Below are 18,005 nucleotides of genomic sequence, written 5' to 3'. Positions count from 1 at the left end.
CATGAAAAGATATTAAACTTGCAATGCAAGTGGCAAAAACAATAAACAACTATAATTTGCAAGCATAATCAATATAAATTGGTCTACGTATTAACAATAATAATTCATCGTTGTGACTGCATCATATCTTTAATAATTTTAATGTAAAATTTCCAATAATTCTTCTACCTCGAGGATCACGTGGGTAAGACACCTTAGCCATGCATCCGGTCAGAAAGCATCCATTATCAGACACGCGCCAATAATCCAATAATCCTATTTTGTTAGTTACTTAATGGATAATATGATTATCAAATCTACAATATAAAAGCACATAATTCTCTTCATAATTCAAAGGTGTAGTTTGGCATCAACCTTTTGGATCAAGCCCTGTCTTCATATTTTCTAGACCGCGTTGGTTTTTCCCTCGTTCAATTTCAACACAGTAGCAATGGCTCGAGGAAGTATATGTTTGGTTTTTGCTGCTCTTTGTCTTTCTTCTGTATCTGCAACACTGAAGATCGCAGCTTTTAATGTACAGACGATGGGGGTCAGCAAAATGGGAAAGCCTGAAGTAGTCAACGTGTTGAAGCAGGTATACGAATGGTTTATGCCGATATGCACGGTCATGGTTTGTGCTTTAAAAGTAATACTTTCTAATTTAAATCACCAGAATTTTGTCACAAAAAACACAGTGAAAGGTATTTCAATGTGTGATATCTTATTCTTAGACTTAATATAACAACACCAAGTATCCACTGAACCCCCCCCCCAAAAAAAAAAAAAAAAAAAACCACCATCCTTTAAGAACTTACGAAAATGACTGAGTTGATCTTACTAAGTAAAGGAACAACTAACACGATTACAAGTTTGTTGTTTCATTTTATTCTAATGAATATTCGAATTCATATAATTGCATTAGATAATCTCATTCTACGACATGGTCTTAATCCAAGAAATCAGAGACAGCTCAGGAGAGGCTATCGTTGAGCTCCTAGAAGAAGTCAATAGGTAATGTAAAAAAAACAGTAATTTTCTTTTAACTGTATATAAAATCATTACATTGTGAAATCTATGAACTTTTACATTGTGTTTGGGTGTGTATATATGTGTTTTACGGATGTGTATCAGATCAGATTAGATGATTTACTTCTGGGGACCGAATTTTAACGCTATGCCATCCTAAAGATCAGACGTGTTCAAACCGGATACCTCTGAATCAGTTTGAAACTTCCATACGCACAAACCAAATCTCACAAATACTTTGAATGAGGATTAATTTCAAGTAATCATGTATTAGAAATAAAACTTAACTGTTTATATAGATTTGAATTGCAATAAAGTTCTTTACTTCTTGATCAGAATCAGAAAAAAATATAAGCATTTACAGTGACAAGAACGCAGTAATAAAGATTCATGTAATAAACTCACGGACAGAATTGATTATACTTTCAAGCTAAAGCTAAATTTTGAGCTGTACAGTGATAAAAAAATTGATTTGCTATATAAGCTTTGCCGTCAATGTATTTGGCATGTATATATTTTGAGGATTATTGGTAACATTCCCACGCTCGATGAGGTTCTAAATAGATTTTGAGCTCTTTCCGTTGATAGATAAGAAAAGACAACTGTTAAACACGTATGAAAAACGTGATTAACCATAATTGTGTGTGAATACGTTCTGAGTAGTAAATTCATGAAGCTCCATTAGCGATACATAGAATGTTTAAGAAACGTTTTTTTAGGCGTTGAGTGTTAAATGCAGTTGGGAAGTAAAACCCAATGCATAATCTTATTCATTTCATTGGTGTAACAATGAAAACATCGCCAGTTTTAGATTTTACAATTTCAGGATGTCCATAAACTTAGCAATTAAAGGTTCAACAACAAAAAAATGCACTTTAAAATTAATATAAAATATCGTACAATTTGAATTATGATTGACTTCATTAATCATATGAGTCCGTATTTTATTCAACTAACCGATAAATTTAGCCGATTTCAAAAATATCAAACGCATCTTGACTAATGAAAGGTTATACGCAGTGTCAACAGTTTTTTGCAAAATTTTTAGTCGACGGTGATTGTCATTCGTTTATTTTATCATCAGCACCGTGTGTACGCCTTCTATCGTCTTAAATATTTTTTTCTATTTTTATTTTAAAAAAAGTTATTCATCGGAAGAATATAATATGGTGATCTCTTCACGGGCCGGACGCAGTTCCTACAAAGAGCAATACGCATTCTTCTACAAGTAAGACAATTTTTAAGACATGTTTTGAAACTTGAAAGCTTTCATTGAATTAAAAAAATCGTTTTCCGTTGCGAAAAATTTGGAATTACATAAATTCATATAGATGAACTATCGAATCTACAGAGGTGTGCAGAAAACAAATCACCAAGAATTGCATGAGCGATATCAATTGCTTATTCAATTTTCGTCACATCACTTAAACAATTCCTTGTAAAGTACTGAAATTCATTGTTTTATTGAATTTTATTTTCATTCTTTCGGCAAAATATTTTTGAAATTACTAAATTTACATATTCCGAAGAATTATTACATTAAATTTAAGACAAAACCGACACACCCACTTCCACTAAAAGTAAAACTATCATGCAAAAGTGGATATCGTCTCCTCCCAAACCACCGTATTTTGTTCTAATTCCTGAATTTTCAGTGTAGCCAAAACATTTTCTTATTCTGACCGTTAGCGACAAAGTGAAACGTCTTTTCGCCTGTCCAGTTTAATCAGGTTTTAATATTCTGTATAAATGCCCTAATGGATTTTAAACTTAGATTATAAATCACTCTGATCAATTCTACATCAGGAAAAACAAGATGACCGTTTTGGATTCTTTTGAGTATCCGGATAACGGAGATCGGTTTGAGAGAGAGCCTTACGTCGTTAGGTTTTCTGCCCCTTCTACACGTGAGTGATAATTATGCAAATCTAATCAATATTTATAGGCATCTGTAATTTTGATATAACTAATGGGATTCTTTTGTCCATCAATACATTATTGGGGTACACTTATTTTAACTGGTGGCACCAACTGGGTCCATGGAAGGTCCCCTACACACCTTTGCCCCCAAAGAAAAGAACGAATGAAGGCTACACTTAACATGCTGCCGTAAATACCTGATTCTAGCCAGACAAACAAAGCTAAAACACCACATTTCATTCTTGTTTTTTTTTCTCTGTGTTTTTTTTTCTTCTGATTTTAGACTATCTAAAATTTCTATCAGAAATATTTATGTTCAGTTACAGGAAGAAAAGAAAATACAAAAATGTATATATTCTTTCAGTGTTTTGTATTTTTACTGAATTCAAACTCCATCCCAAAAACAGGCTGTTAAAAAATGAAAAAAATATTCAAGCATAACTGATAACACTAAACATTTCATCAACATGAGAAGAAACATATGCTATGACATTTAGCAGTTTTGGCTTACACTCGCACAAAGTACCATGGTTACTGTATATGCAGATCTTAAATTATCATTAGGGTGATGATGATATCGCAAACTCACTTTATTTTTATGTTAACGTATAAATCAACAATTTATTTTCCTCTTCTTATAATGTAAATCATACATGTTTTGACTGGTCAAAGAACATGTGAAATTGCCAAAATTCTCATCTTACCTATATTGGTTTAATTAAGGGTTTCTTTCTCATCATATTTCTTTATTGCCTAATTAGGTCATATAATAATTTTTTTTAAAGAAACGAATATGTGACGTCATCGACTCTCTCACTGTATCATCCGTGATCTTCATTTGTGTATAACCATAATAACTTTTCAATGATATTATACATAACTTTAAAGGATATCAGAATTTCTTTATGTCACACCCGACTTTGGTAAAAATGTGTCACGCTTCATTATTCTTTTCTCTTTTGATTGAAATCAGGTTTTTAGTCGGAATTGACACATGCCTTCTTTACAATTACCCCTAATTTTTGTTAGGTGTTGGTGAGTTTGTAGTGATGGCGCTGCATGCTAAACCTGACGATGCTGTAAATGAACTTGATCTTATGGCTGATGCCTATGATTATACAGTCAACCAATGGGGAATCAGGGTGAGACCATCTTTCTTAGATCATTTAAAACTTTGTAGTCAGGCAGTATAAATAAGCACTTTGGAGCATCTCAGAGTTTCTGAGTTTAAACGGTTTCTGTTTAAAATTCTGTAGGTTTGTGAATTGTTTCATCGAAGACAAATTCCCCCGATGGTGTCTACTTCAAGCCTTGTTTGGTCGCACTGCAAGAGCAAAGGATAAATCCTTTGCTTTCGACAATGAAACACTGCAATACAGTGGTGTTGAAACTATACAATTCAGTCATGTGAAAGGACCGAATCAAGTGAGCCAAACATTTTGAGGGGGGAGGAGACATTGGGCCAAATTTCTATTAAAAATAATCTGCGAGCGAGTGAGTGAGCAACAATGTTGACGTTTTGAAACCAAATTATAATTTTTAGTTTTAAATTTTGACATTCGGAAAATAATATCATATTTCACCTCTTTTCCTTTCCTTTCCTTTCATTTTCTCCTTTTCTTCTTTGTCATTAAAATTTGGGGGCTTATGGCCCCATGCCTCCGATCCGTACGCCAGTGATTCCTCGCAGTGATTATTTTATATAAGTGTTAAATTCACGGTATTATTAGTGGGTATTAGCCACTCGCACTTCTTGTCATTTTAACTCATTCTGTTTGTTTGTTACACTGTATTGCGTTATATTCAAACTCCATGTTCATTATGGTGTATTTTAAATACATGAGGATGAGGCCCTCTCACATACCCCCCCCCCCCTCCGTGGAGGGGTGACCCCTTTGATTTTTCAAGGCAGAAATAAATGAAGAGTAGGATATGGGAAAGGAGATTGGTCTTATTACAACGGTTTATTTCCTATTCGTCTAATGCCAATTCGTCCACTCACCGCATGGCCTACCTTCATTTAGTCTAATGCCATTCCGTCTAATAACCAGTTTGTCCAATGGCCATTTATTCCATACACCATTTGGTCTAATTAAATTGTATTAAGTGTTAATTGTGCAAAATGAGTGAAAAGAAAATTGGGTATTAGACCAACTGATTATTAGACGAAATGGTAATAGACGAAATGTTGATTAGACGAAATGATGATTGGACCAAATGGTTTTTAGACGAAATGTTGATGGATGGAATGGCATTAGACTAAATGAAGTTAGACCATGTGGTGAGTGGACGAGTTGGCAGTGAACGAATTGGCAATTTACCTTAACAACAATGCAATACCTCTGAAACTCACTTTTCAGTAAATCAAACACAACGGTACCCTAGCGCCGCCAATTTCTCTAACCCTCTTCTCAATAGCGTCTCGGATTTTTTTATTCATTTATTCAATTATTCTATGATGCCCTAATTCGCAGGATGTTGCTATCATGGGTGATTTGAATGCAGACTGTTCTTACGTAGGAAGTGATGACTGGCAAAATATCCGACTTCGCACTCAATCGAAATTTGATTGGGTGATACCCGATTCGGCTGATACAACGGTCTCTGGAAACACCAATTGTGCATACGACAGGCAAGAGTGTTTATGGATTTTTACTGACATGGACCGTAATCATTCGCAGCTCGAGGGGCAACACCAATGGGACGCGCCCCTGCCAATAGTTGTACATAGTAGTCTGAGATACAACGTGGACCTGCTTGCAGGTGCCCCTCTTCCCCTCTTGTGGAGCGAGAATGAAAATATGTCCTATGTTTTACTTTCTGTCACCCCCTTCTGAAATTGTGACTCCCGATACCTATATTGAAAAGTCATCAAGCATGTAGGGATCATCATAATAAAAATGATAATCTCTATTTATGAAACGCAACCGATTGTAAGGATATCCTTGAAATATCGTAACATTGTTCCATGTTTTGTTTTTATATATATGACAATTGGTGGAATCAAGTTTTAGTTCAATATTCTGCCTGTCTGAGGATGTGATACTCAAGTATAATATGATAATTCATAAGTATATGCATACAACTATTGGAATAATCGGCCATTTCGAATGAAATCCATAGGCCTTATGTACTAATTTCTTTTTCATCTGCAGATTTGTATTAGCTGGATTAAATTTAAGGGCTATGACTTCGGGTGCTGGTGTCTTTTACTTTGACGATTTCTTCGGTCTTGACTATACAGCAGTAAGTTTATGATTTCACCACTTTTTAACTAATCGTTTGGTATAAGATGTCTCATTTTTCTAGAGAGTATATATATAGTTTAAGGTTTCAGTATTTTTGAAGGAATTATAAAATAATAAATCATTTCTAATTTAGTTCAATGTGTTATTGGAACCCGAGTTAATCTGAGATCTATTAAAATCGTTTCACTATCATTACGCGAAAAATAAGACCAGAACTATACTGATCAATAAAGTGTGAATATATAATACTTTTAATGTGTACAGATTAAGAATGTTGTACTTAAGAAGAATGGTTTTTATGCTATCTTATTATCTTTCCCAATTTCACCCAGCATTTTGTTAGAATATTATTTTTTATTTAAACATTGACTTCGAATCTCATATTTTGGAATTGCAAGTGAACCACGTATCAACACCGTAACTATCTTCGATGTATAGAGTATCTCAAAAAAACTTTCCTTGTACTCTTTTTTATTTCCTCAGGCAAAGGCTGTGAGCGATCACTACCCCGTAGAACTTACTATTGATTAAAAACGTCATGGAAATTATTCACTAATTGCTGAAGATGGTCGGACAATTTTTTCTTGAAACATGCTGAAAATAAAGGCTTGATACTGCTGAGGACGATTACCCCTATTCCCATCTTAATTCAATATCTATCAAACATATGGGGCTAATAATTAAATGGATTATTCTATATTATTTATCGATGAGCACGTTGGTTCGTTTTGTTTCTGTTTAAGGTCAATGTCATCCTGGCATATTAGGGGTCAACATATACCGTAGAAGTAATCACAGTGGTGAGAAGAGGGGGTACCTCACCCCTTCCATCCCCTCCAAGAATGTCAACTTTAAATAAATCAAAATTTAAAAGGAGGAAAGGAAAAGAAAGGAAATGAGTGATTTTGATACTATTTTCTGAATGATATGAAGAAAAAATAAAATGATAAGATTTGCATTTTAAAATGATGAACAGAGATAAAGTTTGAAATAAAATACAAATGTCTCATAATGTTGTAATTGCCATGACTGCATCTAACTTTGTTCAAACGAAAAGAAATGCATAATGTTAAAGTGACACACTGTAAAAAAATGAAGTGCTAATTTTGCATAGTGACTGCACTACGAGTGCTGATTTTCTAGTTCAAATTTAAACTAGAAAATCAGCACTCGTAATGCAGTCACATATACAAGCACTGTAAGTGCTAAATTAGCACTTCATTTTTACAGTGTATACGCCAGACTAGAAATAATTGTATATTAAATAGGAAAAAAACCGCTAAGAATTCATCAAGTTTTATTACAAATAACAGAGTTATTGCATTTCAAAGTTTAACAATATTCTGTAAAAGACAAAAGTTATGCACTTTGTCATGAATATGGAATAGATGGGTCGATGATGTATCCCACTTTCTCTTTTACATTAAAACGTAATTATTTCATATTTTCATACATTCAAAATGAGTTGCAACAATGATTACCTTACACATATTATTGTCAATCCATTTTTTGTTCATACTTGGAGAAAGAAAATTGAATGAATTCAATTTCAGATGATCAAATAAAAAAGAAGAAAGTTGGGATATGACATCAACAGTTTCCTCATGGTGTATTTATAAACATATACACATAATATATTCATGCAACTGTTTCACCAAATTAATGTAAAACTTTAATCATTTTATACGACATATGCAAGGGAGGCTCACAAGTGACATTTCAAAGACATAAAATAAAATCATTATTTTATAACCTTTTTGTGGATTTCGACAAACTGCTGTTCGCATTTCTCTCATTCTCTTCAATATTGCATCTTGAAAAGCCATCATCAATTCATCACATTTACACATTCCACCATTCTGAACCCAAAAGCAAAACAATATTACATGAATATTGCATGCATGATCTTTATTGAAATCAATGGTATATTCATTTGTAAAAGTTCTTATTCGGGAAAAGAATTTAAAAGGCAGTTGTAGGGTATAGATGCCTAGAGAACAAAACTCAGTACATACAGACGTACTTGATAAGATAAGTTCTTATGGATAATTGTTCGCACTATTTTCTCTTAATAGATTACTAGTATACATATTACGATTCCAATTCAGTCTCCGAAATAGGTTTTTTTTCATTTAAGAGAGGAGTCTTTATACGGTTATATTTTTATTGCAATTATAGTGTAGTTTGGCAACATTTGATTGTCGAAGAGTTGAGAACTAGTTTTAGGATTTGATATATATAGGATAAGTCAATCATGTTTGCTCATATCTTTAATTGGTTATTCTATTTCATCATTCTGTAATTGAGGCATCGCATCGAATTTCCGAAATGCTAATATGTCAGCACTGGGTATACAGTGTATGATGTGAAGAAGCCATCTGTGATATTCTGTTCCAAATTAAACACTTTGCGTAAATAACATTATCAGGGCTATGACGTGAGTTTTATCTCATATTCTCAAATATTTAGACAAGGTAAACGTATCTTGATGGATTATAATTGATATCGAAAAGTTTGGATCGGAAGACGAGGAATATTGAACTTGCTTGTCTTATTTTAATTAATTTCAATTTCCACGGGATAGTGGTCGCTGACAGCAACGGCCTGGAATGAATGATAAGAAATACAAGTAAAGTAACATAAAAAAAAAAAAACTGTAGGGACACTTACAAGATTTAATTTTAGTTCTGTGGCCCGTAACACAAAATTTATATAGCAAAGATTGTGGAAATTTTTTCCTACGATTGATTCCATTGACTACATTGTACAATCAATCGTAACAAGTACACGATTAATCGCTAACCTTTGTGTTACGGACCCCTGATCTTTAAAACACCAACATAATACCTTTACCATTAACCACCCACAAAATATACGCATTCCATATATTCCTCTCTCTGTCTATCCATCTGGTGCATAATTATATTCTTTTTGAAGGAGAGCGTTATTAAAACTAAACAACAACATGAACAAACTCTCACCTTCCAGTATTCTCTAGATTGCACCTATTTACCATATCAATTTATCCCCAAAAAAAATGGATTGCAGGAATTGATATAATCATGTACTGCTATAAATCTTGATGCAAGTCAGGCCTTTTTTTCCTCCTTTCTTAATATTCACAACTGGGTTGTTGAAAAATATTATGCTTGATCGGTCGGGTTATTTTTACTTTGGTTTAGGTATGATATGAAACAGGGGCCGCGGAACGGTTTTCAAAGTGGGGGGGGGGGGGGCTGACCATGCAAAAAATCACAATCATATGGTCGGTCATTTTTACGTTTTTGTACACGGTTTTGGAAAAAAGTGGGGCTGAAGCCCCCCCCCCCCCCAGCCCCCGCTTCCGCGGCCCCTGTGAAAGAGATATATCTATTTTTAAATGAAGATCCAGGGTTGTCTATAGGCACAGTTGTTCTCTGATAATGATATGGACGATGTTCTACCTCCATTTGCAAACTTTAACAACTTTATTTGTAAAACGTAATATAGAAAATGTATGAGGTCGGGAAACACATTAAAGGGGAACTTGAGTTAAACAAACAAAAAGTCCACCGAGTTTACTAGTGTCATTCGGGCTATGGCAAACAAAGCTAATTCGTGGCCTCGTTTCACTTTAATGTAAGTAGGTAGGAATTATACTTACGTCGTAGTAATCAAGATTAAAGTGCTCATCAAATTTAAAAGGTTGAGCCCCAAAAGACGTCTGTTGCAGTTGAGTGCCTGCTAACACGAATCTAAAAAGGAAAGAGGGTGTTAATGACAATAAGCCTTATTCTCTAATTGCCCGTCGCAAAGAATGAAGGAGTGTTGTTTTAGAAAGAAAATGTGCATTATAACTTAACATATTCCTTTTAAGTACACTGTCTTTAATTGGTAGCATATTATTGTCGTGGCATTTTAATAGCAGATTTAAATAAATGAAATGTTTATCGTGTGTATGAAGAGGGGTATACCTGTCGTAGGCACAGTGCGTATTTCCTGATACGGTTGTGTCATCTTCGTCGGGTATTACCCAATCAAATCGGCCCTCTGTTCGGAGGCGAATATTGGACCAATCATCTTCCTTGACGTAGCTACAGTCAGCGTTGAAATCTCCCATTAGGACGACATTCTAAAGATGAAATAGTATAGATGTCAGAACGTGAAATGAAGTTGGTGGATAAACAGAGTTGTGAATAAATAATTAGGAGTCGACGAGACACTCGCATTGCATTGGTATCAAGATTATTCCTCCTGTTAATGTACAAAATCATAAAGCCAATGTGTAAGAATTATTGAACAGAAAAAAAATTGGTGAACTTTATAATTCAGACATAGTAGTATGAAATAAAATGGAGTGTATGAAAAAAAAGTGAACTCCCTTCCCCTTGTTCTGTTTTTCTTTCTTTGTTTTGTTTTGTTTGCCTTTCTCCAGCTTGTTGCTCTTAAACGTTTTATCTTCCTCCTCCTCCTCCTTCTCCTCCTCCCCCTTCTTCTTCTTCTTCGCTTCATTTTATTTTTATTCAAAAGAGAGACAAAACATGAAAATTATGTATCATGGATTAAAAAAAATCACTTGGTCATCATGACAATTTCTTGTCAGCGGATCAACTTGGCATGAATGTTTTCAAGGATGAAGCAACGGAACTGACTGCTTTGAGTCCTCCCTGATGGATCTTGTCACAGAAGATTAAGGCCAAAAAGGTGCTATTTTACTTGGTTTTGATCTAAAGCCGCGAGACTACGAGATTGTTTCCCTTATAACTCATAAAAACGCTTCTTCAGAATGAAGGTTTAAGGTTGCATTCCTGTAGACCAAGGCATAGTTTTTACCTCGATATTAAACTGGTTGGTTGTGTAGTCATAGACGTCAGCTAAGAGATCGATTTCAGAAACAGCCTCATCTGGTTTAGCATGAAGGGCCACTGCTGCAAATTCCTTCACAGCTTCAATAAAGAGTGAAAATGAATACATTCACGAACATCTGAGTGCCTATTGCTACTGTGATTGAGTAAATACCCCCAATATTGTATACCACCTAATTCCCAGAATTTCATCATGGTTTACTTTGTTAAAACATAATTATGGATACTAAGAAAATGAAAATTATGATATTCCTTTATGTTAACACATTCTCTTTATGATGCAATAATTTGTTTTTCAAATTTGTTCACAAATGATTTTCTTAATAATGGAAAATAAGGTAAATGTTTATTTGAATAATAAGTTTGACTAGCAGAGCTTGCGATTGACTTTTGTTTATTTCACTGTTAGTATCTTCCATTTGTTTTGCTTATATAAAATTAATGTTTGTATTTTTTATTTTTTATGTTATTCACGACCCCCATGTAAAACAGAGTGTCAATTACTGATGGGGCTACCCTGCTAAAATAAAACTAAATGAATAATTAATTAATTAATTAATGATAATGAACCATCTATATGATATAGGTTTAAAGATGATTACAAACTCCAGCTTAAATATTACAGGAGAAATATATTTAAGGAAAATTTTGCAGTGTTATAGTAATCACATGTGGATGCTCATGAATCTCAGATGAGGAGTAGATTTAATGGTTTGAATGCTCGGCTTTATGATGATCATTTTTTAATACAATTTCACTATCATGACGAGCAAAAAGTCTATTGATTATCATAAGTATCCCTTTTCTGTGATATCACTACCGCGATGTACAACGGTGTAGGGCAATTATGAGAATAAGTTGTTCAATTGCAATCTGTAATAATGTCAATGGGGAATCCAGATGTTGGAGGTATATATGTCACTAACTGAGTTTGAAATAGAAGGCTTCATTCGTTTCGAATCTATAACTATATTTTCGTGAAAAAGGGTGATTCCATATACACATTTATAATATTATTATCAAATTCTTAGAGGAACTTGAGGCAGACACTATGAATTACTTTCCATCAAGGGATGGGATTTTTTTCTCAATAAAGTGGATATTAACACAATAAGATACTCTCAAAGATGTATTATATGCATATTCATCACATACTTACACGTAGAAGATGCATAAAACTTGACAACATAAGGCTCTCTTTCGAATTTGTCTATTGCTCCATTATCTGGGTACTCAAACTGGTCTTGCACACTTAACATGCTTGTCCTGGTGAATTAAAAAGATGTACCCATTGATTTTTTTTTATAGCCAACACCATTTTCTCCTAATCAAAACATATGTAATAATTTATTTCAAGCAAATACTAACCCAGGGCGCAAGTGTTTTATTATATCGGACCTATTATTTTGGTCAAGTATGTTGGAATCATTGGTGTTATTCTTAATTGTTAAATCGTTGAATATTGCAGATATTAGAAGTGAATTGCATGATATGCGAATTTTCCTTTTTTAATGAAAGTTATTTTGGCTCAATATCTTGAGCTAACAAACGGTGATCTTGAATTAACATCATCACAAGATGATGACGACGATAATTATTACAAAGATAACAATGCTTTTTGTACCAGTAATGCCTATAGCATTTCAATTAATGTTAAAGTAAGATAATGTTGAATTATTGCCTTGCTTAAGGGCATAGGTGATAGTGATGGTGATGATGATGATTGTGATGAGATGATGATGACGCTGACGGTGATGGTGATGATGATGATGTAATAGTGATGGTTGTGATAATGTTGATTTAACACCAGCCCGGAATCTATATATGTCCACACCAGAGAAGTGTTAAACAACACCAGTTTCCTTTTGGTCTAACACCAGTTAGGTGTTTATACAACACCAATTAGTATTAAAGCATCGATTTTATTCCAAACTGGTGTTGTTTTAATACTTTTCTGGTGTGGACATATATAGATACCGGGTTGGTGTTAAATCAACACTGGAGTTTTTGCAGTGTGGTGGCGATGATGATTATGATGATGATGATGATAAGGGGGAAGGGGGAGGAGGAGGATGTAGAGAATGCTAGTGATGACAACATAAATAGCAATGTTGCTGGCGATTCTGGCGATATTCTTTACCCCATAAATGCTTGTGTTTTTTTCTTAGGCGTTACTTACTTAATCAAATCAAAATATATGTTCACCAAGATATATACAGTATATATATATATGATATAGAACTAACGAAATAAATCAGAGATAGTGCAAAATGAAAAAAAAATCACGCATCTTGTAGTATGTATGACATGTAAAATCTTATCATTATACAATTTCCAAACTTCGATTCAAATAATATCATGACTCTATCACCCTTCAATCCATGGATACCTCTGGATGTCATATATACTTTAGATAAAAGGAGTATGTTGGTGATATTTTCTTTAACAGTTATTATTGGATTTTTGTATGAAATTAATTTTATGTGTATAACCCTAACTTACTTGTAGAAATATGCATATTGCTCCTTGTAGCTGTCACTTCGCCCAAGTCTTGATGATATTACCATTTCGTATTCATCTGCAGAATAGCTACAAATATTAATATGAAATAAAGTAGACCTAAATGATATGCTTAACGAATATAACAGTTCCATTTAATTACATCAATAATGACAGAATATTAACCAATACAATGATATAATGAACCAATACTGATAGAAAAAATAACAATAATGATGATAATAATATTAATATTAATACTATATACTACTATTAATAACAATAATCCCAATACCGCCACTAATAACAATAGTAATGATGATAATGATTATTTAAATATAATCATCTTCATCATCATAGTGATTATACTTTTCGTAAATATCATTGTCAACATCTTCATCATCACATAGAAAATAATAAGGAAAAAAAATTGAGAGCAGTTTGCAATATATTTGCTATATTTAATCAAATGATTATATATAAGCAAGATGAAAGTCCTTGATTTCTATAAAAATGCATGGTTCTCCTCAAATGTCATATTCCTATTATTTTTAATATTGTTCATAAGAATGGTGTAACCCCCCACATTCATAGGACAAGTGTTGCATCTGACTGCTGTAATATAGTTTCAATACACGACATATGAGCTTTCAAGATAATAAAATGTTCAAAATTAAAGCTCGCGCTTTGCGCTCCCATTTTTCATTCATACCTTATGAGAAACTCAAACTTGTTCATAAAAAATATAAAAATGTACATAGATCGGGGGAAATGTTTTTTGGAACCCTGATGTTCAGTGTTGGATCTATCCCTGGTACAGTATTGTACCATATGCATGTAGTTGTGTCTAATCAGTCGTAGATTCACATACGTATCGTACATTTTCAATTTATTTTTCATAGTATAAAAACGACAATATAAATAGTACAAACATTAAATAAATGAGACATAGACATAAAAAAAAGTATTATTCAGAAAGGTTAGCAGCCAAAAAGAGATTAACCTTATGTACGGCCGACCCAAATCCAACGGACAACTATCGAATTGCCTCTTGATATATGGAGGTCAGGAGGTGCCGTGGCCGAGTGGTCTAAAGCGCCTGGTCATACATGGAAAGTCCGGGGTTCGATCCCCGGCCGCGGCAAATTTGCCCGTGAGCAAGGCATTTAATCTACAATGCTCTTTTAACCTCCTTTCAAATAAATAGAAATGCTATCGCATTATTGGTAACTAGGTGTGCACTTGTTTAAAATATATATATATATATATGGCATTAAATTACTGAAATGCCTATTTTCTAATGACTCGTATACATACCTGTTGACCTCATCTAGCAATTCTTTGATAGCTGTCCCATCCTTGTTGCGTATTTCTTGAATAAGAACCATGTCATACCTTGCTATGATCTGAAGTAAAAACAGCCCCCCAAAAAGAAATCTTGAGTCATGAAAATAGAGATGCGTGTATAAGCCTGTCGTTGTCAGTGCTGAAATATTTGTTGTTTTTGGTTATAACACGAAATACCACTGGTTTCATATCAAAATGGTGTAATGAACAATTTTATATATTTATTTTCAAAAAGGGATAAATTTGAGATAATATACATGTAAATTGTTTAAATATTCAAAAATTATAAATTTGTAATTTGAAATAAAAATGTATCGTCCTAAAACTTTCGTTAATTTCATGAGCTGTTTATCACTGATTTTTATTATTATTACTCTTATTATTGTTTTTAATATAAAATAAATCTTCATGAAATTTACAAAAAGATTATAGGACTATTTTGAAGTTGGTTAATGCACTTCAGCTATTCAGTATCAGGGCGTCGATCCTAGGCGTCAACCCTAACCCTAACCCTAACCCTATGGTTTTTCAGATGGGGGGGGGCAAAATCATGAATCAACGTTCCAAAGGCGCTCGATCACACAAAACAAACACACTCACCAACCCACACACACACACACACATAGGCCTATATATATATATATATATATATACATATATATATGACTCATGAGACAGAGACACATATCTCACCAACAAATTAATGCGAGCGCGAAGCGCGAGCTGAATTTTTTTTACTATACTGACCTGAAAACAGGAAAAAGGTACCTGTTTAGGATTGTTTGTAGTATCTCATGAGGATTCATATCTCACTACACAGATAATGCGAGTGCCGAGAGCGAGCTGAAATTTCTTTATATTCTTAGCTGAAAGCTTGAGATTCTAAGCATTTTTGGTTCCAATTATTAAGATGGGTAACTAAAAGAACAATAGATTCGAGCGCGAAACGCGAGCTGAAAATTTTGATATTTCGATCTGAAAAAAATGACAGTTTAATGAACAAGATATGTATCCAACAAAAAATTATTGAAAATCGATGCGGGAGTTCTTTTGAGGTTAAGAACTTAAAACGTGACATTCTTTTCACCTATTCAATCATGAAAAGTATGGGTTTTTGTTACAGAATTAATGCGAGACCGAAGCGCGAGCTGAATTTTTTAATATTCCAATCTGAAAAATTGACATTTTGAGCACGATTTTAAATAAAGAACGAGTTGAGTATCTCAATCTCGCTTGCTGATTTCTGTGTAACATTACAATCTTATTTTATCTTTGCACATGAGGAATTATTGGGGGGCAAAACGATAGGTTTGCCCCCCAATATTTTCATTGGTGGGGCGATCGCCCCCCCCCCCAGTATAAACTGTTCAGTATAAACAGTAAAACAAAATTTATGATTACTTCATTATTTTATACTCTAATGATACCTGCATGCTTCCATTTATCAAACATTATCATTTGTTTATTAAATGTTTTGTTAGTTATATTTCAAATTATCTCATTTTCAATATTCTTTACTCCAAATAAACCAACGTACCTTATCTTATCTTAGACCAGCTACAATGAAAATCATGATAAAAATTACATTGTAATCATAATCACATATCTTGTGATGTGGAAGAAATATATCATATATGTAATCCTACTTGAACTTAATTCAATTGTAAATTGAGCTACAATGCAATCGTGGTGACAACAAAGATTAGTCGAAAATATGTTTTCAACAATTTGGCTCACTTGCTTTAGGTAATTAACCACTTCAGGCTTGTCCATTTTGCTGGTCCCGAATGTTTGGATATTGAACGCAGATATCTTGATCGCAGATGTGGTCTGTTGCCAGCTAAATGATGCAGCAAACACACAGAAAAGCATTGTCGAAAAAGGCGCCATGGTTGCAAAGGAAAAGGTGTACGCGCTTCGGAAGACAGTCGTATCTGATCTGAGTATTCTCAACAGAAAGATCTTCCTTAGTAGTATCTTTCTCACCGAGAGTCGTCGGCGGACACTCTTTTGAAAATTAATTTATTCCACAGACAGCTCCATGGAAGAACAACGTCCGATAATGGTTACCTTGTATAACCAGAAGACTTATTACGTTAAAGAATAAATTAATAAATAAACTTTGCACTTTCCATCAATTAATGACGGGCTTATCTTTCTTTCTATCGATATAAAACAATAAGAAATATATTATCTTCTATGGCATTCATCATGATCAACACGTGCTTAAATTCTGCAATACCGTGATAATAGACAACTTTATGCATAATGACTAGTATTTAATTCTGATTATAATCACATGCAGTTTTGCTTGAGTTTCTTTTCTTGCGTGATATACTGGGCTCATTAAAGATATTACTGAACATTTATAAAACGGACTTATATATATATTACTTAAAACAAAAACATTTTTTATATATCAAGAAGACACATGGACGTTTTTTACATTTATCTAGTGTTTCTTCTGGTAATGATCTCCGTAAACTTCATCTCTCGTGATCTGCTTTATTAGTGCACGTTATGGTTCTCTTCTTTAAAATAATGTATTCTGTTTTCTGATTTCCTCTCTTTATTTCCCCTCATATTTTTATTTGCTTCTGTAATTCAATTTTTCTAATTCATGTGCTACAACTCTGTTTGCCAACTTTTTTATATGCTTATATAAGGGAATTTAACAAGCACGGTAATCTTTCTAATGTTCCTCCTTAATGATGCAGATTCGCCCTTATCATCATGATCATCGTTTATATTGTTCAAAATAATACTTATCTAATATTGGAATATTACATACGCAATGTCAATCTCTCTCTCGCCTGTTTGTCAATTTCTCTTTGCATTCTTTTAAGCAAATGATACGTCGAGACGAAAACATGTTAAACAGACCAAGGATTCATATCCACGAGAGAACCAGGGGTGGCATCCAAACGTGAAAAATAGAGTGATGCTAAAATGTTATCTATTTGATTAGTAATTTCGCCCCGATAAGTCTGACTAATGAAAAGAACACTTCTTGTTTTAAAAATAAAGTGTTTATCCGCATATTCAAAATGTTTGTTTCTTTCTCGCATTATGATTCTTTCCCATAACCATCAACCCAATCTCCCCTATCTATCTTTCTCAAACACACACACACCCACCAACC

The 18,005-nt window shown here is 33.6% G+C and overlaps 2 protein-coding genes across 2 annotated transcripts; one reads left to right on the top strand and one right to left on the bottom strand.

Moving 5' to 3' along the window:
* The first annotated feature begins 325 nt into the window (after nucleotides 1–325).
* On the top strand, nucleotides 326–8,594 carry LOC129255593 (deoxyribonuclease-1-like). The gene is made up of 8 exons (XM_064097122.1): nucleotides 326–574; nucleotides 902–990; nucleotides 2,150–2,233; nucleotides 2,812–2,912; nucleotides 3,955–4,067; nucleotides 5,400–5,557; nucleotides 6,081–6,171; nucleotides 6,657–8,594. Exons 1-8 carry the CDS (start codon nucleotides 431–433, stop codon nucleotides 6,702–6,704), a joined length of 828 nt encoding a protein of 275 aa, XP_063953192.1. The 5' UTR covers nucleotides 326–430; the 3' UTR covers nucleotides 6,705–8,594.
* Nucleotides 7,455–16,968, bottom strand: LOC129256303 (deoxyribonuclease-1-like). Its single transcript, XM_054894543.2, has 8 exons — nucleotides 16,601–16,968; nucleotides 14,834–14,922; nucleotides 13,520–13,606; nucleotides 12,177–12,283; nucleotides 10,986–11,098; nucleotides 10,127–10,284; nucleotides 9,817–9,907; nucleotides 7,455–8,777 (listed from the first exon to the last, which is right to left on the bottom strand). The coding sequence occupies exons 1-8, from the start codon at nucleotides 16,751–16,753 to the stop codon at nucleotides 8,730–8,732; spliced, it is 846 nt and encodes a 281-aa protein (XP_054750518.1). The 5' UTR covers nucleotides 16,754–16,968; the 3' UTR covers nucleotides 7,455–8,729.
* Between the last annotated feature and the right edge of the window lie 1,037 nt (nucleotides 16,969–18,005).

Source organism: Lytechinus pictus, chromosome 3, assembly GCF_037042905.1.
Source record: "Lytechinus pictus isolate F3 Inbred chromosome 3, Lp3.0, whole genome shotgun sequence".
NCBI lineage: Eukaryota > Metazoa > Echinodermata > Echinoidea > Temnopleuroida > Toxopneustidae > Lytechinus > Lytechinus pictus.
Note: the sequence above shows the minus strand (reverse complement) of the source record. Positions and strands in the feature narration are given on the sequence as shown.